Genomic DNA, 24,452 nt, shown 5'->3' on the forward strand with positions numbered 1-24,452 from the left:
AATCATATTGTGAGACTTTTACTTTTTCTTTGGCTTTGATTGATACAAAAACGATGCTTTTACGCTGCCTGTAGAAAACATTTATGAGAAGTCTTTCATGAATTGTAAGTGGAAGGCACTCAGGCGTCTCAGAAGTTCCTCCATTGTGTCTGCGGTGGTCATAATGCAAAACCTAGACAAGAAAAAACATTTCAATTAATTATTCAAATGATCAATAAAGTGTTTCCAAGCAGGCCTTTGCACCACCTGGTGCCTGTAACATAATCCTAACCTGATGTGGTAGGTTCCTTCCTTTTGTCCGTACTCGCATCCTGGACTGACAAAGACGCCAGCCTCCTCCAGCAGTCTGGCGCGGTAGAACATGTCAGGTTGCATGCCCGCTTCCTGAAACATGACAGTTCTGTTCTATATACAAATCGGTGACTTCTGGAGTGCCTGCCTACATGGCAAGTGCAAATAAAAAAAAAATAAAAAAATGATTTTATCTTCCTATTTCTGAAAACGTGTCATGAGTGATGTTCATACGATAAGCGGGAAGTGTTTGAAATTGTGGTTTAATAAAAAAAAAAGTTTCCCTTAAAATCAGGCACGCATACAGACAGAAAGAACCTGGTGGCGCTCAGCCACAAGCCCTTTCTGAGGCAGCGCCATATTTCTTTATTTAAAAAATAAAGATGATCCTTCTGTTGTGTTTTAATATCTGACCTTGATCTTTTATGAATGTTTTTCAAGTTATTTAGACTGCTGACAATTACACAGATCCCACTGTTTGCATTCATGAATACTTTTGGAGATGCGTGCTTGAGAACCAGGGTTATTATAGTTTGGGAATTTTCATTTTAGTTAGTTTTTACTTCGTTTTGATGTTTTTTTTTAATTTAGTTTTATTTCGTTTTCAGGGTGATTCTGGTAGTTTTTATTAGTTAATGCTTAGTTTTACTTTAGTTTTATTTTCAGTACTAGTTTGCTTTTAAATGTGTATAACTTGTGCACAATATTTCATAAACATCATGGTTAAAATAAAAAAGTAAACACATTTCTTACCTAGCGTTACATTTCGGCTGAGTTAAATGAAAAAGCAGGCGGGAGCCAAAAGTCAAGCAGGCAAATTTGTTGCCTCGGAGCGACGTCATTCGAAACTGCTAACCCTAACCCTGCCGTTAGATGACATCACTTCTGTGTGACACGCTTTCAAACTTTATTTATTCCAGTTAATATCAAAATAAATATATTTAAAATAACATTTAAAATCATCCCCAAAGGCCCATGTATTAATTTAATTAACAAAAACTAAAATGAACCACATTTTTGCTTTATACTAGTTCATTTTAATTAGTTTTGCAAACATAAATGTAGTTTCAGTTCGATTTCATTTTTTAAAACTCATTTTCGTTTTTACCTTTTTTCGTGAACCAATTATTTATTTATTTATTTTTTTCCCATTAGTTTTTGCCAACTAAAATACCTCAAAGAGGATCTGACCTTTGCTTTGTGAATGGCTTTCAGGGGCAGATGCAGCCTGGGGAAGGCAAAGGCTCCTCCCTGCACGGGCTGGCAGCTGACAGCCGGCAGCCGCTTGAGAACCTGCTGCACTCGCTTCACGTTGTCAAGTAACGTGCACTTCATGTGCTCCGTCTCCTGTGGGAACGAACCGGTGTTGAATCTGTATTAATGATAATAGGCCACGCTCCATCCAGCATAGTGGCTGCATATTATCAGTTTACAGGCATCCTTACTGATAATTTTGTGTATTTTTGGACTGCGGTGGCCTCACCTGCTTGTAAAGCGGGTACGAAGGGTCTCCCGGCTGGGGGGGCTTGGCCATCAGCTCCAGAGCAATTTGCCCGGTGACGGGAGTACACGTGACCAAATTGAACAGCTGCTGGACGTACGGCATGATATCGGGGTCCATGTTGAGCAGCTCCACGTATCCTCCTCGAAGACCGCACCTGGTCAGAAAACAACAGAATGACCAACGTGGGCCAATCGGGAGGCTGTGTGCGTGTCACGTGATCCACGGCTTACTCTCCCAGGAAGCCTTTGGACGCCGAGTGGAAGGAGGCCAGCTCCAGCGTGTGGGCCAGAGGAGGCCCCAGCTCATGCAGGACCTTCTTGTAAGACACAAACTCACTGTTGGAGTCGTAAACGCTGCCCTGGTACACCTGCGGGGATGATGTCAAATGACTCATTTGCATATTGCCAGTATTCAATGAAAAGAAGTTTTTTGGGGGGAGTTGTTCAATTTCAGGAATATTTTTGTGTTGAATCTGAGTAACATAAATGATTAAAATTTTAAGTGTATGTTGTTGTTTTTTTACCAATTCAATTTCTATGGTTATTGACCAACATGATTCTCTAGTGGCGTCATTGAAAATGGAAAAGAAAAACACTGGTGAGATCAACATAAGATGATAACTATTTGATATTTGAGGGTTAGTTTACCAAATTTAGGCAGCACAAACATGGATGGACGGATGGATGGATGGATATATGGGTGAGATATGGATGGATGGGGGACAGATGACGGAAGACAGATGGATGGAAGAATGGACAAATAGATGGATGTGAGACATGACGGTTGGATGGATGGATTGATGGACAGACTGATGGATGGATGAGAGATATGGATGGATGGGGACAGATGACGGTTGGATGGATGGATGGATGGATGGATGGATGGATGAATTGATGAGGGACAAATGGATGGATGGGGACAGATGACGGTTGGATGGATGGATGGATGGATGGATGGATGGAAAATATGGATGCTGGGGGACAGATGATAGTTGGATGGATGGACGGATGGATGAATTGATGAGGGACAAATGGATGGATGGGGACAGATGACGGTTGGTTGGATGATGGATGGATGAATGGATGGATGGTGGATGGAGGGATGGACGGACAGATGGATGGGGACAAATAGATGGACGAGAGATATGGATGATGGGGACAGATGACGGTTGCATGGATGGATGGATGGATGGATGGATGAGAGATGATAATTGGATGGATGGACGGATGGATGAATTGATGAGGGACAAATGGATGGATGGATGAGAGATATGGATGGATGGAAGAATGGATGGATGGATGGACAAATAGATGGATGTGAGACATGACGGTTGGATGGATGGATTGATGGACAGACTGATGGATGGATGGATGGATGGTTGGATGGATGGATGAAAGATGGATGGATGAGAGATATGAATGGATGGGGGATAGATGATGGTTGGATGGAAGGATGGATGAGAGATATGGATGGATGGGGACAGATGACGGTTGGATGGATGGATGGATGGATGGATGGATGGATGGATGGATGAATTGATGAGGGACAAATGGATGGATGGGGACAGATGACGGTTGGATGGATGGATGGATGGATGGATGGATGGATGGATGGATGGAAAATATGGATGCTGGGGGACAGATGATAGTTGGATGGATGGACGGATGGATGAATTGATGAGGGACAAATGGATGGATGGGGACAGATGACGGTTGGTTGGATGATGGATGGATGAATGGATGGATGGTGGATGGAGGGATGGACGGACAGATGGATGGGGACAAATAGATGGACGAGAGATATGGATGATGGGGACAGATGACGGTTGCATGGATGGATGGATGGATGGATGGATGAGAGATGATAATTGGATGGATGGACGGATGGATGAATTGATGAGGGACAAATGGATGGATGGATGAGAGATATGGATGGATGGGGACAGATGACGGTTGGTTGGTTCAATGGATGGATGTATCGATTGATGAATGAATGGATGCGGGACAAAATGGATGGATGAGAGATATGGATGATGGGACAGCTGACGGTTGGATATGGATGGATGGATAAGGGACAAATGGATGGATAGATGAGAGATATGGATGGATGAGACAGATGATGGTTGGATGGATGGATGGATGGATGAGATATATGGATGGATGGGGAAAGATGACGGTTGGTTGGGTGGATGAAAGGATGGACGGATGGGGACAAATAGATGGATGGATGAGATATGGATAGATGGACAGCGGGACAGATGGATGGAAGGACAGACGAGGGATGGATGGGTAATGAATAAATGGATGGGATGGAATAAATTGGTGTTTGAGCAAGACTTTGTGTTTGACCTAATTTAGGAAACATCCATCCATCCATTTTCTGAACCGCTTACTCCTCACGAGGGTCGCGGGGGGTGCTGGAGTCTATCTCAGCTGGCTATGGGCAGTAGGCGGGGGACACCTTGAACTGGTTGCCAGCCAATCGCATTTTGGAAACATGCGCCTCCCTAATATTGCTCTGTATTAAATCCAAATAGTGCACCTGACTCACCTCATCGGCAAGAAGGAAGAGTTTGTTCTCCGCCACGAACCTGATGACCTCCTCCATGGACTTCCTGCTCTGGATGTGCCCTGAAGAACGGGAACAGCGGGAACATGAACGCAAACAAACGACACGGACGGCCGTCGAGCTTCCCGCGTTGGCTCGCACCTGTGGGGTTTCCCGGGTTGATGACGTACAAAGCGACGGGCCTGCACGCGCCCCGAGCGGACGCCAACGCTCGCCGCAGCTCATCGGCCCGCAGCTCCCAGCCGTGCTCCTCGTCCAGGAAATAGGGGACCAACGCGCCCCCCAAGGCCGTCACGGACAAGGAGGTGGTGCTGTGGCCTGGCACCGGAACGAGCACGCCTCGCTTGGGGGACGCCTCGCTGCTCACCAGCAGGGTCAGGATGCTCTTCGTCGTTTGGGCCACATCATGACATTAATACAAAAGTCCATTCAAAACATAAATGCAATTATGTTTTTGTTTTTTTTGTTCTTTTAAATATTGGATTTGTTCAATAATCACAGATTTCAGGACCTTAATAATTTGTGAATATCAGTTAAAAAAAAAAAATACATATGTCATTAATTATTACATTATTATTGAATTAATATTAATGGATTTTAAAACTATATTTCTTTAATGAATGAATTGATTAAAAATATGCTCAACTGTTTTTTTCATCTATTGATTTAATTATTGGAAATTTTAGATATTTAATACTGGGATTTTTTTTATTTATTTTTTTACTTAGTAATTTATTACAGAGGGGTCTTTTGCCCCCCCCCCCCCCCAAAAATGATTAAATACATATTTAAAATGATTTTTTTTTAAATATCATGATAAATGTAATTAAATATTATTATACTGTATTAATAAACAATTAATTAAATTCTACCTTGATTAATCTAAAGACATTTGTATGACATTTTTCATTGTGTAATGTGACTTTTTTGTGTCAAAATAAACATGACATACGCGCACATAAATTAACAGTAAATTATGAACTAGACACATTTTATTTGGCTGTCTATAGACTTAATCAAATTTTCAAATTTCAGATTAAACAGTTATACTGAAACCATTTAAAAATCACTTATTTCAAAACCAAATGACAAATTGACAAATTTTATTTACCGATATAATTAATTAAAAATATATATGTTTAATTAATGACACTGATAAGGGTAAGTGGTACATAGAATTGATCGATAATAGCATTTCTATTCATTTAACGATGTTTTCAAATTTGATTTCAAACAAACATCCATCCAACAGTATAGTGTGGTATCATGCAAAAATGAATGAGTGAATGCCTACCCCGAGCGACGTTTGGGAGCCGGGTTGGATCCAAATGTTTTCGGGATCGGCTGGAACGCCGTCACGTTGGCTAATGAACTCAGCGACGCTCTCCACTATTTCGGGTATACCTGCTGCGTTCGTATACGAGCCTGAAGAAAAAAGAATGACATCTTTTATAGTAAAAGTGCCCAGTACACAGTTAAAAAGCAATAAAAAATGTAATGCCCTTGATAAATACTTGATAGATGAGCTAAAATAAGATAAGATAAACTAAACTAAGCAAAGCCGAGATAAACTAAACTGAGAAACTAAGCTGAGATAAGCTAACCTGAGATAAAATGAGATAAGCTAGACTGAGATAAAATAAGATAAGCTAAACTGAGATAAACTAAATTGAGATAAAATAAGCTGAGATAAACTAAACTGAGATAAGCTAACCTGAGATAAAATAAAATGAGATAAGGTAAACTGAGATAAACTAAACTGAGATAAGCTAACCTGAGATAAAGTCAGATGAGATAAGCTAAACTGAGATAAAATGAGATAAGGTAAACTGAGATAAACTAAACTGAGATAAGCTAACCTGAGATAAAATAAGATGAGATAAGGTAAACTGAGATAAACTAAACTGAGATAAACTGAACTGAGATAAGATAAGCTGAAATAAACAAAGATGAGATAACTAGCTAGCTCGATAGATAGATAGATAGATAGATAGATAGATAGATAGATAGATAGATAGATAGATAGATAGATAGATAGATAGATAGATAGATAGATAGATTATGATGGCAACAGTTTGAATGATTTCACTTTGAAATGTTTTGTATGAGGAAAGTGATTTTGATAATTATTAGTCGCGACACTCAATGATTCCTCCCTACCGACACTTCCGCCATCACACCAACGGAGCAGCTTCTGGGCCCGTCGTTTGACATCCACAGGAAAGTTGTCGCCGTCCAGCAGTTGTGGGTAAAGACAAGCAGCGAGCACCTGCCTCGCCGTGCGCACAAAGTCAAATTCATCCACTTAAAAAATGCATTCTCATCGTCCATCTTTGTTACCTGTCTGACAAAGGTGAGCGGTTTCATGCCGGCCCTGTGAGGGTCACCCCAGGAGACGTCGATCACATCCTTGTAAGGCTTCTTCACTCCCTGGTTGCCACGTTTGGTTGGGGAATTACAAATTAGAGCATATCTGTAAGTATCTATCACCATTTTTTATTATTATTATTTTTTTTTACCTGCTGCAGCATCTCCTTGATGCAAGCCGCTCGTTCCATCAGGGCCGCCAAGTGGTTGGTCCTCACGTGGGAACTCATCTCCTCCGTGACTGCAGCTCCAATTCGGCAGTCCAAGTGTGTGAGTGTCAGAGGAGAATTCCTGGTTAAAGATACACACGGACGGCGAGGGAATGTGTACTTTATTAACAGGGATGAGTTTTGGTTTGTGTTGAAGGCCGTAAGCTGATTGCGTACAAGTTGACCCCTTGGTTCATATTTTAACTTTTAATTTGTTTCCATTATGAATACAGATGCCAGTCTGCATGTTTTACTCTATATTCACTGGGAGAAATGGTTAATATGTCACCATCGGTGCAAGGTGCTAAACATTATACAGTCCCCTCCAAAAGTAGCCTATTGGAATGGCAAGGTCAATTCCTTTGTATTTTAGTGGATAGAAAAGACATTTGGGTTTCAGATTAAAAGATGAATATGAGACATTTGAGACGAACATGGTGCAGTACATTTTTTGACTTGGACAACTATGATTTAGAGTCTCTTGGGGGGGGGGTTGAACTTGTGTGTATGACTCACACTATTCGAGAAAAAAGGCTGAGTAAAATATCTCAACAGGATATTTTTCAATTACATTAAGTATTTTTATTATTTTAAATATAACTTTACTTAACTTTATTTAGCTTATTAAAATATTGATACTTAGGATATAGCCCCACTTTTTAATTAACTTTTCAAAATATTTGAAATGAATTTGAATAGTTAAAAATTAGTTATTTCTTATTTAGTATATTGTGTTTATGTATACAACAAACAACATAATTTACCAAAGCTTTGCTGTTTTACTTGTATTTTCATAATTAGGTACAGTTTATCCAATGCAAGTAACATCAAATGAATTATCATTATTTTCTTCCTAGTGTACATGGTTTTACATTTTAGTTGTTTTACTTAAGCCCCACTTCTTAAGTTATTTTTTTTTTTTTTTATTACATCTAGTTTCTTATATTAATTCATTTTCTAATGACTTGCATTTAAAGCTCTTGCCTGTTAATCAGCAGTAATTACTATATATTTTTATTGTTTTAGATTCGGTTAGATCATTTTAGTTTGAGTTATACAAAAAAAAGACTAAAAAAAATAAAAACCTAAAATACTGTTTTAAAATACTTTATTATATTACTCTACTTGGGTTCTAAATTTAATTTACATTGAGCGGGAGGCAGTGTACAACTTCGCACACGCGGAAAAACTACGCAAGAAAATCGAGGTAGAATCTCGCGTTGTTTCCTGACGGAGCGAAATCTTTGACGAGCGTACGTCCAACGCGTCTACTTCCTGTTTTGTTTCTTCTCTCCTTCCCGTACCTGGTGGCTCGGTTCGGTTAGAAATGGAACAATTAGCCGACCAGGTGGACAAATACGGCCGGCCCGGGAGCAGACGCGCTTTAACGTCCCACCGGTGGATCTTCTAAGCCGTACCGTAGTCGCTGACGCTCTCTCGGCGGGGCTTCCGAAGCCCCACTCGTCCGCGGGGCGACATGGCACTCAGCTCGGGCGGCTGGGCTCCGCAGGTTTCGCTGCTGGGTCCTACTCAGCCCGGAGCCTGCGACGCAGGGCTCGTTTCGTCGGCTTGCTGCAGCACCGTCTTAATGTCCGTCCGCGTGTCGGTGTCCCACTCCGGTATCCGTCCCTTGTGCCTGCCCGGAGCCGACAGCGAGGCTTTACGCCTCCAGCTCAGCATGGACCCGAGCCGGGCTGGAGAGTTTCGACTGGCCCTGCGGGACACCAGCGGGAACCGCAACGTGGTGAGATTTCATTTTACAACACCAGCCTGCTTCTTACATTTAAGCTAAAAATAAAATAAAATAAAGAGCTACGTATTGATAAAAATACTATATAAATACTTCTAAATATTGATGTAAAAATTACTGATAAAATAAGCTAAAAGTTTGTGTTGGTTTTAGTGACGCACTCAATTACGACTGATTATATATTTTTAAAAGTTCTTTACAATAAGATGTTTTGTGCACCCCACTAGTCTAAACACGGCATTCTGATTAATATTGTAGATGTGGAATATGAATTAACCAGGAAAATCTACCTGTGTTTATCCGTCTCGGGGGGCGGCCACTTGTACTGCCATTTGCTGTCGACTGAAAATTACGTCAACATCGCTCAGGTAACAACTAATCACAGCACACCTGTTTTGTGAAGATGACCTGTGATTGGTCATTACCTGAGTAAGTGTGACGTCAGTCGACAACTCGACATCAAGTGGCAAAATGGCTGCCCCCTGAGATTATTATTTTTTTATTACTATTTTCAACTTACTTTCCCCTTTCTAAAGCAATCATACAAAAATCACTAATTGACAAAGACTAATGCTAATTATAGTACATGTGACATGTGAACTGTGACTAAAGTATATCATCGGGGAGCAGCTAGTTTCACTTGAGAGTTGTTTGATTTGTTTACTTACTGACAGCTATTAAATGTCTGCTACACTTGTAGCTGCGGGTGTTTATGCACCTGTCGATGGGTGGAGGGGTCTATTACAAGAGTTTACACATTTTTGGAAATGGAATTGTGTTAAAGTAGCACTAAGAAACTTCTCAACTGTCATAAAATATTTTCATAACTTCTGATGAAACATTGACTTAAAACTAGTTGAATGGTACCTTTGCCATGGCCTGAGGGGGTCAGTATCATTTTTACTGGCACTAAGCAACTTTGAGGAGGATGGTAGAAACACTGCCACACAAGAAACTACAAACGTGCTGACTGATTTATGGCTCATACGTCACTTCCCTCTTTCCCCATTCGTTACAAAGACGGAAGTTAATTTGAATGCCGACGCACGATTACGTATACGTCATCTTTTTTTTTTCCTGTCCCCAGTTGGTGGAGTTCGACCTGCGCTCGGTGCACTACGAGGTGAAGTCGGCGCGCTGCCACGAGATGCGTCTGACGGCGCCGCCTCACGACTTTATCCGCTTCTCCTTCCGCTGTGACCGCGAGGCCGAGGAGTGGGCCACCGTGGTCATGTCGTCACTGCGAGAGGCCCAGCGGGGTCAGTTTACAGTTTCTTCGCGCCGTTTAACGCAAGTCGAGCAGCACGCGAGACACTTTTTTTATTTTGTTTGCTATCTTCCAGTCTATGAAGCAAGCGGCAAGCAAGCAGACGCCATCGTTACGGAACCGTCACTGCCGCTCGCCGGTGGGTGTCGCCACTTATCCGCTTCCCTGACAAACATACTCACTTTTCAATATTTTTCAGAGGAGCTTTGCTTGGAGCTGGTCAAGGCGGTGGAAGCCGGCGACGCTCAAGCCGCCGCCCAGCACGCGTCCGCCCTGGCCCGGCAGAAAGCGACGCTGAGCATCCAACCGGCGGAGAAGAACTACGCCAGTGGGGAGATCAGGTACTCACATGTGACGGAAACTTCAATTTGTCATTGAGGTTAATTGAGTTTTGGTTAATAGGGGTGGGAACCTCATGATTACCATACAATATACGATACGATATATATATATATATATATATTTTTTTTTTTTTTTTTTTACCAATACAAATGTCTTCTAACAGACAATTTTCTGTGAATAAATTTGTCTTTCTTAAACACTATTGTCATGCAACATGTCAGTCAGTCACATAGTTAATTGTTTTCATTTTTATAAACTGTCAATTTTTTGTGTAACATTGCAAAAGAAAAGAAAATTCCGTAAATATTAAATCAGTATTAATATTCCTCAGAAATTGTGTGCTTCAAATAGTCTAAACAAAAAAATGTTTTCAAACTTTAAAATTGAACATATAATACACATTTTTCATCGAAACGTATGCAAAACTGTCAAGTTGATGGACAAACAAGTAAGCTTATGAGTCTTCTTCGCCTGAAGACTTCCGTCCATTTCCCCACCACTCTTATGAGGTGCTCCCCCCAGCGGCCCGCCAAGTAATTGTTCAATAAGTAATGAACAATGGAGCCATTATCACGGCTGTATATTAACTACAAATATCGATACTTGGCGTAGGCGTAGCGATAATCTATCGGGAGACAAAGTATCACGATTTATTGTGATATCAATATATCGTCACACTCCTATTGGTCAATAGTGTCTCGTAAAACATTTTGTTGTCTTACAGCTTGTCGGTGGTGGTGGAGGACGTCTCTTCTAGCTGTTGCTTCACAGTCAAAGTCTTCCCCTACATGACGGTGGCTGCACTCAAACAACAGGTTAGTTACATGCAACTCAACATTACAAAGGGAAAAAAAAATATTTAACATCATTAAGCAGCGCTGTTTACCTGCGCAGGTGTTCGTGGAGTACAGCTTCCACCCGCGCGTGCAGCGCTGGGTGATGGGTCAGTGTCTGTGCACGGACTCCCGCTCGCTGGCGTCCTACGGAGTCCAGCGCGACGGCGACACGGCGTACCTCTACTTGATCTCGGCGCGCCAGGCCCGCGTCACGCGGCAGCTGTTCCAGCAGGATCTGGAGGGCGCCCTGTCCGCCCCGCCCCTTCCGCCCGGCAACGGCCCCGCGTCCCAAGACCGCCGAGGCTACAGCACACTGCCGCCGCGGTTGCCCCACAACAACCAGGGTACGCCGGTGCACGTTGCCAGTTGCCACTTGTAGGACTATGCTCACTCAGTTAACATTTATCAGTAATTGACCATGAACAAACGCAATGAACGACAAGTTTGCTGCCAAAACGGGCTATAAAGTTGAATACGTTTAGTTACTAATATTTCGCTGTTAAAAAAAAAAAAAAATACATGAATATTTTCTGACATGAAAGCAGTGTGCTTTAGGTTGCCTTTTGAGAGTAGAGCTGTCAAGTAATCGATCCATCCATTTTTTGACCGCTTATTCCTCACAAGGGTCGCGGGGGGTGCTGGAGCCAGCTTAACTTGAAAAAAAAATAAAATAAAAAATTATAGGGATGGGCGAGTTACCAAACCGGCCTCATTTTAAAGAGACAGTGTTTAGTTTGTTCATTCATTATTAACACTATTTCAGTAATAGGCAAAAAAAAAAAAAGTTCTATCACATCAGCTTTTTTTTTTTTATTAATATAAAATCATAGCTATCGTAATCTCTAAGTCTTATTTGTTCACTGATGTATAATGTACTTACTTGTTGTTGGAGCCATTACCGCGAAGGGGACTTGGAAATAATAAGTTAATGAATTTGTAAAGAGATTAAGTTGAAATAAGCATTTATCCAAGTTGTAACTTTGTGTTAGTTCTGCTTTGTTTTGAAGGTTTGACCATAGTGGTAATTTTATGTTTAGTATGCCCCCACTGGCCAGGTATGGCATTTATATGTGCACTTCCTGCTGGGTAAAAGGCTTAAAAGCAAGATGGCTGCCTTAGCTCTGGGGGGGGTGTATGTGTATGTGTGTGTGTGTGTGTGTGTGTGTGTGTGTGTGTGAGGGAAGACAAGCTAGGTAGGCCTCTCGGCTTGATAAGGTTTTTCAAGCAATAGTTGCATTAGTCGCATTAGTCGTATTAGTTGTATTATTATTTTACTATCATTTGATATCCTGCAATATTTCAAGCCAAAGGATTATTATTGTATACATATCACCTCTTTAAACTACCCAACATCCATAACCCGGTTCCTGACATCATCGCCTGACCAAACAATTGGTGAGTCATTGCATTGAAGCCCTGTTGAGACCTGCACTTGTCTTTCAATTAAGAACATTAGAAACCTAAGAAAAATGGCACAAACACTTGTAAAAAACAAACAAACAAACAAACAAACAAACAAACAAAAAAAACCTGTGTTCACACTTCAAAATGTTTGCTTTGTTCTTGTTTACTGCAAAACTGATGTTTATGTGCAGCACTTTGTATACAGCAACGCCTGTTCTTAAAGCGCTTTATAAATAAAGTTGAGTTGAGTTGAGTTATTACACTGACTCAACTTACCAAAGGTTGAGCATGTTTTTCCGCCATCTTACTGCTATGGATACGGTCATTTTCACTTTAAACTTTCTATTATTATTACTTTACGTTTATTTGCTGCGTTGTCATGTGTTTACCTCTACTTGAGTATTTCCAGTAGGAATCTAACAATAAGGGCAATATCATGATATTGTGATATTAAAACTGCCACAATATCGTCGTCGTCATGTTCACAATACTTAAAAGGAACACATCTGTTCAAAAAAAAAAAAGTCAGGTTGCTTTCTATTTGTGCAGTTCTAGCACCCTCTAGTGGCTAGATTATTAGTGCAATTTAATTTTCATTAGGGATGTTTTGGCCTTCTATGTTTAAAATCTATGCTAATTGTCAGATGAAGGGGAACCTAATTTGCTTGTGAAGCGATCTGTGTGTGCTTGCCTTAGCAAGTAAGAGCCTCAATATTGTTATTAGAGATTGTTGGTGGTTCATATGCAACGCTGGTATGTACAAAAGCAAAATAGTGTGCTTTTTTTTTTTTAATATGAGCTTCTTTTTTTTTTATCTATAATATTGCAATCTTTTTTTAAATATCACCAACCCCCCACAATATCGTGATAATTATCGTATTGTGACCTTCATAGCGTGATAATATTGTATCGTATGTTTGGATATCGTTACATAGCTAATTTCCAGTGGGTTGCATGCCTGAAGCGGAGAAGAACCCCATGTTTCCAATTTTCTGGTTTTAAATGGTTACTGCCTGCATGTACATGTACTCATTGTTGCTATGTTCTTTCTTGTACTTTTAAAACTAGAAGAACAAGTTGTCAAATGTTTGTTTTTTTCCCCCCCCAAACAGGTGGTGGCGATAAACCAGCTGATCTACAGGTTGTCCTTGACATGGAGAATCTGCATTTGAGCAACAAACCTACTCGAACACAGGTGACCATCAAAACCACAGACTTTTTGGAGTTAAATTGTACTTTGTGTATAGTTATTTTATTTACGTTTTACGATACGCGTTTCAGTACATTTGGAAGAACTACATTGCAAAAGACAATGAGCAAAGTCTTGTGCTAACCCAAATGTCGTGTAATCGCCTGTAGACGGAGTGGGCGTGTCCGTCATGCACTTTCATCAACAAGCCTTCTCGTCCGGGCTGCGAGATCTGCGCTACAGCCAAACCCGACGCGCATGTCGCCAACGCCCTCCAGCAGGCAGCGCGCGGCGAGCTGGCGGCAAGCAGCAGTTGACCGCCCATCGACGCAGTTTCCTCTCACACACACGCACGCGATGCTATGCCATACATGTTGTCTACACACACCCCCACACACGCACACACCACGATGATTGTCAAGTGCACTGAGAAGTCCTGGCAGCCGATAGCTGTTGGAGACGTTTGAAGCACTGTAGCATGACGCCGGAATGAGAGAGTTCGGCCTTTTTTCACGGACAAGGTGCTTTAAGTTTAGCCACACCTCTTCTCTTTGTTTTTGAAGAAAAAAAAAAAAAAAAAAAAACTCCCTTAATATTTATTGGAGGAGGAAATAGATTGATAATTAGGATCTCTCCACAATATCAATCTGGGACTGCGCCACGGTGATTTGCTCGAGAAAGGCGGGGCATTCTGTACAATACTTCGAGCTGATTGGGCGATGTGGCATCTTGTATACGTCTAACTTTTGTTTTGACCAATCACAGCAACGGGGGAAAAAAAAAAAAAGCATATCCCTCCCCCCAAAACACAATACCGCTTTGTGATTGGTCCATACAAAAAGTGTACAGATCAGTGCAAATCAGTGGGCTCTGTACAAGATGTATCGTCAGGAGTTTGTGAACTCTCAAATACCGCGAAAACTCATCTTGCATAGCAAGGTTAGGTAGTGACGGAAGGTGCGCGGAATGTTGGGATTTCCGTCAGGGCAAAACTGTGAAGTTGGAGATGAGACAGGTTGTTTACAGGGTGGATACAAGTGCTTTTACTCTTTACATATCTATTTTAATGGACACGTGTGCTTTTTTTTTTTTTTAATGATTCATAATTGATGTATATGTTAGTAGCTGATTTGATTTTATTAGATTCCCTCCTCGAGTTGTGACAGCGACGGAATGATGTTATACATATTACTGTGTAAAAAAAACAAATGACATTAGCTGAATAAACAATTCCATACCATTGTGGTTGTCTTATTGAGAACATTGAGAAAAAGAAAATCAATTCAGTCAACATTACTTCCTGTTTTAAAGCCTTGAAACTGAACAACTGGCCACCAGCAGATTTCTTTATATAAAAAGCAAAATGTACAATGTTTTAAAACACACATAAAAAACATACACTGCTCTCCGATGTGCCTTTCTTAAATCCAAATGCAGTGAATTTTTTTTTTACATAACATTCATCTTTTTTTTTTCCCCATAAATACGGTGCTGGAGATCAATACATTAACATGGAATTGCTAATACAAATTAGGGATGGGCATTTAAATGGATACTTGACTCATTGAGCCATTTTGAGCAGTAAAAATGTAATATTTTACCCGGAATGAATTTGATAACTTCATTACTTTTCACGTACAATTAATACCTTTAAAAACAAATTAGTTTTTAAGGGTATTAATTGGATGAGAAAAGTTATCAAATTCTTTTGTACAAACTTATATTTGTTAAATAGTTGGACAAAATATTTACTTTTTACTCCTGAAAATGGCTCAACGAGTCAAGTATCTCTTTTAAATACATTTACTTTATGAACTGCCAGTAATTTGCAGCTATTTGCACATCCATCCATCCATTTTCTTGACCGCTTATTCCTCGCAAGGGTCGCGGGGGAAGCTGGCGCCTATCTCAGCTGGCTCTGGGCAGTAGGCAGGCGACACCAGCCAATCACAGGGCACACAGAGACGAACAACCGTCCACACTCACACGCACACCTTGGGACAATTCGGAGCACCCAATTAACCTGCCATGCATGTCTTCGGAATGTGGGAGGAGACCGGAGTACCCGGAGAAGACCCACGCGGGCACGGGGATAACATGCAAACTCCACCCAGGAAGGCCGGAGCCTGGACTCGAACCGGAGTCCTCAGAACTGGGAGGCGGACGTGCTAACCAGTCAACCGCCCTATTTGCACATCTTCCCCGAAAAATTAAAAAAAAAATAATAATAAAAAAATTCAGTTTCAGCCATGTAGTGTACTCAATTTTGCCTCCGTTTTTTCAAGACAATAACAATGATGCTTATACCCATCCCTAATAAAATCTTTTTTTTTTTTAAATGTACGGTCATTCCTCCAGTGGACTGATCAAGAGTCAATCCTTGGTGGGACAAGAACCTGAGATTTACCTTTGTCGAAAACTTGCCCTACTTCCAGAAGAGAACGTTCCAGAAAAGCAGCCAGCAGGGATACACCAACAGCGCCACCAGTGGGAAAACCAGCGAGCCGAACAGCGTGTGGTCCAGGATGCCCTGCGAGATGGCCGACAGGAAGAGCAGCCAGCCGTCCTGGAAGCCCAGCGGCGTCTCCTGCAGCTCGTGGAAGGCGAAGACGGAGAAGAGCAACATGCAGGCCGGGCTGAGGACCACCATGACTACCGCCATCGGCAACCTGAGGGATCGCCGGAAAGCAAGCGGTCAGTCGGTTTGGAAGGACGACGGTGAGGTTTCGACGGCGGGTGCTTTTATACTTGGCGGCGTGCGGCGTGACGCCGGCGGCCACGGGCACCAGAGTGAGGGCGAGGACGAAGCCCAGCGAGAAGTTGACGAGGGCGGTGCAGCCCAGCAGCACGGCCAAGTACAACACGGCTATCAGCTTTAAAACTTTCCATCCCTGCTCCGTCCCCTCGCCAGACACTAATCTGTCACGCACAAAACAGGAAGTCAGTAGAAATGAGGACACTTTGGAACACACTAGGGTTGTGCAATTCATCAAAATTCAATGATGACACTACACAATTACAAAATCAGCATAATTGTAAAAAGATTTTTAATACTAACTTTTGTGTTGTTTCAATTTATACATTTGCACCGTTTTTAAATTGTAAAATCATTTAATACATTTTGTTTCATCCATAAGAAACTTGCATAACTACTGTTTCAAAGAATATTATCTTAATATTTTTTTTGTATTTGTTTTTTTATGTTTAAACATTTTGTTTTGTACCAAAAAATTGTCCTACTGCACAGTGCACATGCTGCACTCCAACTTCATTTTTGCCAACATAAATAAATGTATATTATAAATATATATTATAAATTCTGTTTGGTTCAAAAGTAACTTACATAATTAATGTATATTTTTTTTAAATTGGTTTTAATATTTTTAAAATGTAGAAACATTTTCTTGTTTTGTACCAAAAATAAATGATCATCCAACTGCACATCACATAAATAAATGTATATTATTATAAATATATATATTATAAATTCTGTTTGGTTCAAAAGTAACTTACACAATTAGCGTTTTGATTTTTTTTTAATTGGTTTAAATATTTTTAAAATGTGGAAACATTTTCTTGTTTTGTACCAAAAATAAATGATCGTCCAACAAAATAAATAAATACCTAAATAAATGAATAAATAAATATTATAAATTCTGTTTGGTCTGAAATGAACATACAGTGTTTCTATTTTATATTTTTTTGGACCCTGACATTTTTTGAATATTTAATTATTATTTTTTTAATCCTTAATTCATTTAAAGAATATTTTATCTAAAACAAAGATAAATATGTAAACAAATATATATTAATTTCTACTAATATTTTTTTTTAGATCCACCGGGAGCCACAGGAGAGGGACTAAAGAGCCACATGTGGCCCCAGAGCCGCAGATCCCTGGTATCGCGTATTAATACTAGTAATATCGCAATGTTTTTTTCCCCTCCCAATTCTACAGGATGCCGATATTGCAACAAAGGTCATACCACAAAGTATGGTATCATTTTTCATTTCCTAACAATAAAAGCAAAATGTGATCATGTCTGATATACTAATACCAATACATTATTGTTAAGATAGACATCAGAATGTATGGTAAAATTTTGTTTATCTGCAACCACCATTTTTGTTAAACGCGCCGAACATTTTTGTCCTTGGGATCCCGGCGCAAAGTTACCTGTGCGTGTTGTGAGGCAGAGCCAGGCCGGCCGTGTACACCGCGATGGCCGTCAACACCACAGCCTCTGTCTCAGATACCGGGAAGTGCTCCACCGCGATCCCCTGGAAGCGGACCGGCAGCGTGTAGAGGGCCACCCCGGTCAGGTGGCTGATCACCACCGGAGTCAGCACGGACAACGCGCTAGTACTGGACTGCTTTGAAGGGGGGATAACGTGGATTAGTGTGCACGTAGTGTTGACAATGTCATCTTACTAGCCATAGCAACCTGCTCCGCATTGGCGACGCCATCTTGTGTCGCAGGAGGCGCCGTGATTTGAGCCCACAGATCCAACGCCTGCATTTCAGTCAAGGACTCAAACTTTGAATTACATTCTGCTGGTTGTTATTTTCGCGTTAGCAGGCTGAGAGTGAGGATACGCGCAGCAGCAGGATGACGGCGATCAGGCCGAAGGCTGGCATGAAGTAACTGATGGAAGCCATGTGGGACAGCGAGGGCAAGAGGTAGAAGAAGTAGGACTGGTGAAAGCGCTCCAGGAGGTTGTTCAGCTTGCGAAACATTCCCTCCAGCAGCCTGAATAATGCAAACACAAGGGAAAACGCTCATGTTCATTTTGGTCACCAGTAAACTTGGGCTGGGTATTGCCAACATCCTCACGATACGATACATGATCTTCAAGGCGAGACGTATGCCGATATTTTACATTAATTTACCTGCATTTTCTATTCCAACAGTCATGTATATACCTAAATGATATGCTTATTATGCTGCATGGCAAAAATGTTTTTGTTAGCAGCTCTTCTGGTTTACCACCAAGCGGATCACCTGGTCTAAATGTGCACGCACTGCAGCGCAAGGAGCAGCTTTCACAGACACACCGGGAAACTTCAGGAATATGCATAGGCCGATATGAACAAAAACATCAAAGTATTGAAATTACAGCTCTAAAATGTGCTTATTTGAAATATTTGGGGAAATAAAATCAGCATTTTTTTCATGCAACATATTCTATTTCATTTTTCAACAAAATATAGGAAAATTGGTACATTAAAGGCATACTTGACCCAAACCATTTTCAGCAGTGAAAAGTTCATATTTTGTCCTTTCCTTTTGCTGTCGACTGATGATGACATCACCTGTGCTGAGGAAGTAGGTAACGACCAATCATAGCTCACCTGTTTTCTGGGTTTGGTCAACAAACTGAGCCATGATTGGTCATTACCTACTTCCTCAGCACAGGTGATGTCATCTTTAGTTGACAGAAAGTAGAAAAAAATACTTTTTAAAGGTATTAATCATACATAAAAAATAATGAAGTTACCACCGTAATTATAGACAACATTTTTACTGCTGAAAATGGCTCAATGAGTCAAGTATCCCTTTCCGACACATGTACCATGTTAAGTTTAGAAATAAATAAATGTTGGTATTCTTCCTCTGTTTTAATTTTTCTTAGCAAGACAGTGTCCAATCACTAGTTAGCTATTTTTGAAACAGACTTCACACGTACACTTTTTTTTTTTTAACTAAGTACAATGCAAACTAAGGCACTCATGTCTCTCTCTTCGCTCAACGACTCCCTCGCGCTCCTCCTGTACGTGTACTAATTGAAGTCAACTTCAAAGATGGCTACTAGTTTTTATTTTTATTTTTTATTTTATTTTTTTTAAGTACAATGCAAAGGCACCCTTGTCTCCTCTGCTCCCCCTTCACTTCAAAGAGGCTGCTGTTCCTGCGTGCCTATTTAAAATTAATGAACAATATCGATTCTGACGCCTGTGTATCGATATGTGCATTGTAATGAGGCCAGGTACGATATTTTTTCAGCACACCCCTACAGTAAACCCTAGATGAATGTGAGGGAAAATAATCAAGAGGGTGATGATGTGAACTGTGAGATAGAAAATCAAGCCAAACCTGCCGATGGTGGTGGCATCCGTCTTGTACTGGCGGTAGCTGTTGATGCCTCTGATGGTGATGGCCTCCACATGATAGCGCAGGAAGAGCCCGTGGTCGCCCCAAGAACTGCCGCTGGCCTGCTTGAGCATCATCAGCATCATCGTCTGCACGGCGTGGCTGTAGCCCGACGTGGTGTCCCAGTCGTTCCTCTGCAGCTGGGATGTGACATTTTAGGATGAACACAAATTTAAAAAACGTGCGCCCATGTTTAATGATCCATCGAGTCTGCTTCGTTTCTTGCTGCTTAACTGCAATTGCTCGACAAAAGTTGTTTTTATTTTTGATTTAAACTCCAATTTCGCTTCACATAAACTGTAATCTTCTGGTAATACTGTTGGATATTAGCTGAGTCCAAAAAGGGATCAAAATAGGGGTGGACTGGATTTCTGTTAATGTCAGTATATTTCTTGTATAATTCCTTTTTATTTGGGCTTCAGGATTTCATAATGTAGTATATTGTCCCTGCGATGTGAAAACCCTTACTGGTATGTCCATTTTGTCTTTTTTATTTATTTATTTATTTATTTATTTATTTATTATCATCATTATTATTATTATTATTATTATTGTTATTTACATTTTTATGTTTTAGGGATGAAACTGAATGAAGACATCCCCAAAACATAAAAATCCAAAAAATAAAAATAATAATAATAATGATAAGAAAAACAAAATACAATTAAAAAAAGGACATAAGTGTTTTTCACATAACAGCAACGATACATTGAACTAACATTTTGTGTTTGTATATCTTTAAGTTTAAAATATTTGCTCCATGCAAGATGCAAACCATTGTACTGGATTATTTTGTTTATGATGTTATTTGTTTATGGTATTTGCCTACATTTAATAGGGAAAATAAGTAAAAAAAAATAACTAAAATTATTGCTGCTGTACACAGGAAGTTGCAACCTGCAAAGGAGTATTATGGCCGCACTGAAAATAAAACTAGAATTAAACTATGAGTTGTGCGGTCGGACATTTAAAAAAGAAGAAAATATATATTTTTACATCAGTCATAATAATGCGCGACTGAAATTGTATATTTCCGAATATATATTTTTTATTTAAAAAAAGGCACATTTTCAAAAACTGTATCTTAAGTAGGGGTGTTAAAAAAAATCCATCCATCCATCTTCTTCCGCTTATCCGGGGTCGGGTCGCGGGGGCAGCAGCTTCAGCAGGGAAACCCAGACTTCCCTCTCCCCAGCCACTTCAACCAGCTCCTCCGGCGGGATCCCGAGACGTTCCCAGGCCAACCGAGCGACATAGTCTCTCCAGCGTGTCCTGGGTCGTCCCCGGGGCCTCCCGCCAGTGGGACATGCCCGGAACACCTCACCAGGGAGGCGTCCAGGAGGCATCCGAACCAGATGCCCGAGCCACCTCAGCTGGCTCCTCTCAACGCGGAGGAGCAGCGGCTCGACTCTGAGTCCCTCCCGGATGACCGAGCTTCTCACCCTATCTCTAAGGGAGAGCCCGGACACCCTGCGGAGGAAACTCATTTCGGCCGCTTGTATCCGGGATCTTGTTCTTTCGGTCACGACCCACAGCTCGTGACCATAGGTGAGGGTTGGAACGTAGATCGACCGGTAAATCGAGAGCTTTGCCTTTTGGCTCAGCTCTTTCTTCACCACGACGGACCGATACAGAGTCCGCATCACTGCAGACGCTGCACCGATCCGCCTGTCGATCTCCCGCTCCATCCCACCCTCACTCGTGAACAAGACCCCAAGATACTTGAACTCCTCCACCTGGGGCAGGATCTCATCCCCGACCTGAAGACGACACTCCACCCTTTTCCGACTGAGGACCATGGTCTCGGATTTGGAGGTGCTGATCCTCATCCCAGCCGCTTCACACTCGGCTGCGAACCGCTCCAGTGAGAGCTGGAGGCCCCGGCCTGATGAAGCCAACAGCACCACATCATCTGCAAAGAGCAGAGATGCAATGCTGAGGCCACCAAACCGGAACCCCTCCACGCCTCGGCTGCGCCTAGAAATTCTGTCCATAAAAGTTATGAACAGAATCGGTGACAAAGGGCAACCTTGGCGGAGTCCAACCCTCACCGGAAACGAATCCGACTTGCTGCCGGCAATGCGGACCAAACTCTGGCAACGGTCGTACAGGGACCGAACAGCCCGTAACAAGGGGCCCGGCACCCCGTACTCCCGAAGCACCCCCCACAGAACTCCCCGAGGGACACGGTCGAACGCCTTCTCCAAATCCACAAAACACATGTGGACTGGTTGAGCGAACTCCCACGCACCCTCGAGGATCCTGCGGAGGGTGTAGAGCTGGTCCACTGTTCCACGGCCAGGACGAAAACCACACTGCTCCTCCTGAATCCGAGATTCGACCTCCCGACGGACCCTCCTCTCCAGCACCCCTGAATAGACCTTACCAGGGAGGCTGAGGAGTGTGATCCCTCTGTAGTTGGAACACACCCTCCGGTCCCCCTTCTTGAAAAGGGGGACCACCACCCCGGTCTGCCAATCCAGAGGCACTGTCCCCGATGTCCACGCGATGTTGTAGAGGCGTGTCAACCACGACAGCCCCACAACATCCAGAGTCTTTAGGAACTCCGGGCGGATCTCATCCACCCCCGGGGCCCTGCCACCGAGGAGCTTTCCAACCACCTCAGTGACTTCGACCCCAGAGATAGGAGAGCCCACCCCAGAGTCCCCAGACTCTGCTTCTTCAAAAGGAGACGTGTTGGTGGAATTGAGGAGGTCTTCGAAGTATTCCCCCCACCGCTTCACGACGTCCCGAGTCGAGGTCAGCAGCACCCCATCGCCACTATACACAGTGTTAATGGTGCACTGCTTTCCTCTCCTGAGACGCCGGATGGTGGACCAGAATTTCCTCTAAGCCGTCCGGAAGTCGTTTTCCATGGCCTCACCGAACTCCTCCCATGCCCGAGTTTTTGCCTCAGCAACCGCCGAAGCCGCGTTCCGCTTGGCCATCCGGTACCTGTCAGCTGCCTCCGGAGTCCGACAGGCCAAAAAGGCCCGATAGGACTCCTTCTTCAGCTTGACGGCATCCCTTACCGCTGGTGTCCACCAGCGGGTTCGAAGATTGCCGCCGCGACAGGCACCGACCACCTTACGGCCACAGCTCCGATCGGCCGCCTCAACAATGGAGGCGCGGAACATGGTCCATTCGGACTCAATGTCCCCCACCTCCCCCGAGACAAGGGAGAAGCTCTGCCGGAGGTGGGCATTGAAACTCTTTCTGACAGGGGATTCCGCCAGACGTTCCCAGCAAACCCTCACAATACGTTTGGGTCTGCCAGGTCGGACCGGCATCTTCCCCCACCATCGGAGCCAACACACCACCAGGTGGTGATCAGTTGACAGCTCCGCCCCTCTCTTCACCCGAGTGTCCAAAACATGCGGCCGCAAATCCGATGACACGACTACAAAGTCGATCATCGAACTGCGGCCTAGGGTGTCCTGGTGCCAAGTGCACATATGGACACCCTTATGCTTGAACATGGTGTTCGTTATGGACAAACCGTGACGAGCACAGAAGTCCAATAACAGAACACCGCTCGGGTTCCGATCAGGGGGGCCGTTCCTCCCAATCACGCCCCTCCAGGTCTCACTGTCATTCCCCACGTGAGCGTTGAAGTCCCCCAGCAGGACGAGGGAGTCCCCAGAGGGAGCGCTCTCCAGCACACCCTCCACGGACTCCAAAAAGGGTGGGTACTCTGAGCTGCTGTTTGGTGCATATGCACAAACAACAGTCAGGACCCGTCCCCCCACCCGAAGGCGGAGGGAGGCTACCCTCTCGTTCACCGGGGTAAACCCCAACGTACAGGCGCCGAGCCGGGGGGCAATAAGTATGCCCACACCTGCTCTGCGCCTCACACCGTGGGCAACTCCAGAGTGGAAGAGAGTCCAACCCCTCTCAAGAGGACTGGTACCAGAGCCCAAGCCGTGTGTGGAGGCGAGTCCGACTATATCTAGTCGGAACTTCTCGGCCTCGCACACCAGCTCGGGCTCCTTCCCTGCCAGAGAGGTGACATTCCATGTCCCAAGAGCCAGCTTCTGTAGCCGGGGGTCGGTCCGCCAAGGTCTCCTCCCTTGGCCGCCACCCAACCCACACTGCACCCGACCCCTTTGGCCCCTCCCACCGGTGGTGAGCCCGTGGGAAGGGGGACCCACGTTGCCCCTTCGGGCTGTGCCCGGCCGAGCCCCATGGGTGCAGGCCCGGCCACCAGGCGCTCGCCAGCGAGCCCCGCCTCCAGGCCTGGCTCCAGAGGGGGGCCCCGGTGACCCGCGTCCGGGCGAGGGAAACGCGTCTCCAAAATTCTTCTTCATCATCAGGGTCTTCTGAGCCGTTCTTAGTCTGGCCCCTCACCTAGGACCTGTTTGCCATGGGTGACCCTCCAGGGGCATAAAGCCCCAGACAACATAGCTCCTAGGATCATTGGGACACGCAAACCCCTCCACCACGTTAAGGTGCCGGCTCACGGAGGGGTAAAAAAAATCAATTCGGCAATATATCGCGATACTACATCGCGCAATTCTCGAATCGATTCAATAGGCGGCCGAATCGATTTTTAAACTTCCATTTTTAATGGAAA

At 43.2% G+C, this 24,452-nt stretch overlaps 3 protein-coding genes across 7 annotated transcripts in view; 1 reads left to right on the top strand and 2 right to left on the bottom strand.

Annotated features, from left to right (window-relative positions):
• Nucleotides 1-2: 2 nt before the first annotated feature.
• On the bottom strand, nucleotides 3-10,368 carry LOC144017369 (alanine aminotransferase 1). 2 transcript variants are annotated; one of them, XM_077518849.1, is made up of 13 exons: nucleotides 10,139-10,368; nucleotides 8,358-8,653; nucleotides 6,883-7,021; nucleotides 6,704-6,793; nucleotides 6,524-6,632; nucleotides 5,658-5,788; nucleotides 4,505-4,748; nucleotides 4,346-4,425; nucleotides 2,026-2,162; nucleotides 1,775-1,949; nucleotides 1,483-1,638; nucleotides 272-384; nucleotides 3-172 (listed from the first exon to the last, which is right to left on the bottom strand). In XM_077518849.1, exons 3-13 carry the CDS (start codon nucleotides 6,958-6,960, stop codon nucleotides 82-84), a joined length of 1,404 nt encoding a protein of 467 aa, XP_077374975.1. In that variant the 5' UTR covers nucleotides 6,961-7,021; nucleotides 8,358-8,653; nucleotides 10,139-10,368; the 3' UTR covers nucleotides 3-81. The 2 variants fall into 2 exon arrangements, with proteins under 2 accessions (XP_077374975.1, XP_077374964.1); XM_077518838.1 differs by lacking the exon at nucleotides 10,139-10,368 and adding an exon at nucleotides 8,980-10,109.
• LOC144017370 (ranBP-type and C3HC4-type zinc finger-containing protein 1-like) lies at nucleotides 8,162-15,168 on the top strand. Of its 2 annotated transcripts, XM_077518875.1 has the most exons (8): nucleotides 8,164-8,683; nucleotides 9,777-9,948; nucleotides 10,033-10,095; nucleotides 10,156-10,297; nucleotides 11,023-11,113; nucleotides 11,193-11,478; nucleotides 13,651-13,733; nucleotides 13,898-15,168. In XM_077518875.1, the coding sequence occupies exons 1-8, from the start codon at nucleotides 8,417-8,419 to the stop codon at nucleotides 14,042-14,044; spliced, it is 1,251 nt and encodes a 416-aa protein (XP_077375001.1). In that variant the 5' UTR covers nucleotides 8,164-8,416; the 3' UTR covers nucleotides 14,045-15,168. The 2 variants fall into 2 exon arrangements, with proteins under 2 accessions (XP_077374991.1, XP_077375001.1); XM_077518865.1 differs by having other exon boundaries at nucleotides 8,162-8,683; nucleotides 10,033-10,297.
• The window catches only part of gpaa1 (glycosylphosphatidylinositol anchor attachment 1), a 14,855-nt gene continuing 5,242 nt past the window's right edge, over nucleotides 14,840-24,452 (bottom strand). For 2 of the 3 annotated variants that reach the window (XM_077518827.1, XM_077518811.1), the window contains 6 exons: nucleotides 19,823-20,019; nucleotides 18,325-18,478; nucleotides 18,173-18,241; nucleotides 17,905-18,101; nucleotides 16,476-16,646; nucleotides 14,840-16,396 (listed from right to left, as the gene is read on the bottom strand). In XM_077518827.1, the coding sequence (XP_077374953.1) occupies nucleotides 16,153-16,396; nucleotides 16,476-16,646; nucleotides 17,905-18,101; nucleotides 18,173-18,241; nucleotides 18,325-18,478; nucleotides 19,823-20,019 (1,032 nt within the window). In that variant the 3' untranslated portion in view covers nucleotides 14,840-16,152. The remainder of the gene's footprint in view (nucleotides 16,397-16,475; nucleotides 16,647-17,904; nucleotides 18,102-18,172; nucleotides 18,242-18,324; nucleotides 18,479-19,822; nucleotides 20,020-24,452) is intronic. The other variant, XM_077518819.1, reaches the window with a different exon arrangement.

Source organism: Festucalex cinctus, chromosome 1 (genome assembly GCF_051991245.1).
Source record: "Festucalex cinctus isolate MCC-2025b chromosome 1, RoL_Fcin_1.0, whole genome shotgun sequence".
NCBI lineage: Eukaryota > Metazoa > Chordata > Actinopteri > Syngnathiformes > Syngnathidae > Festucalex > Festucalex cinctus.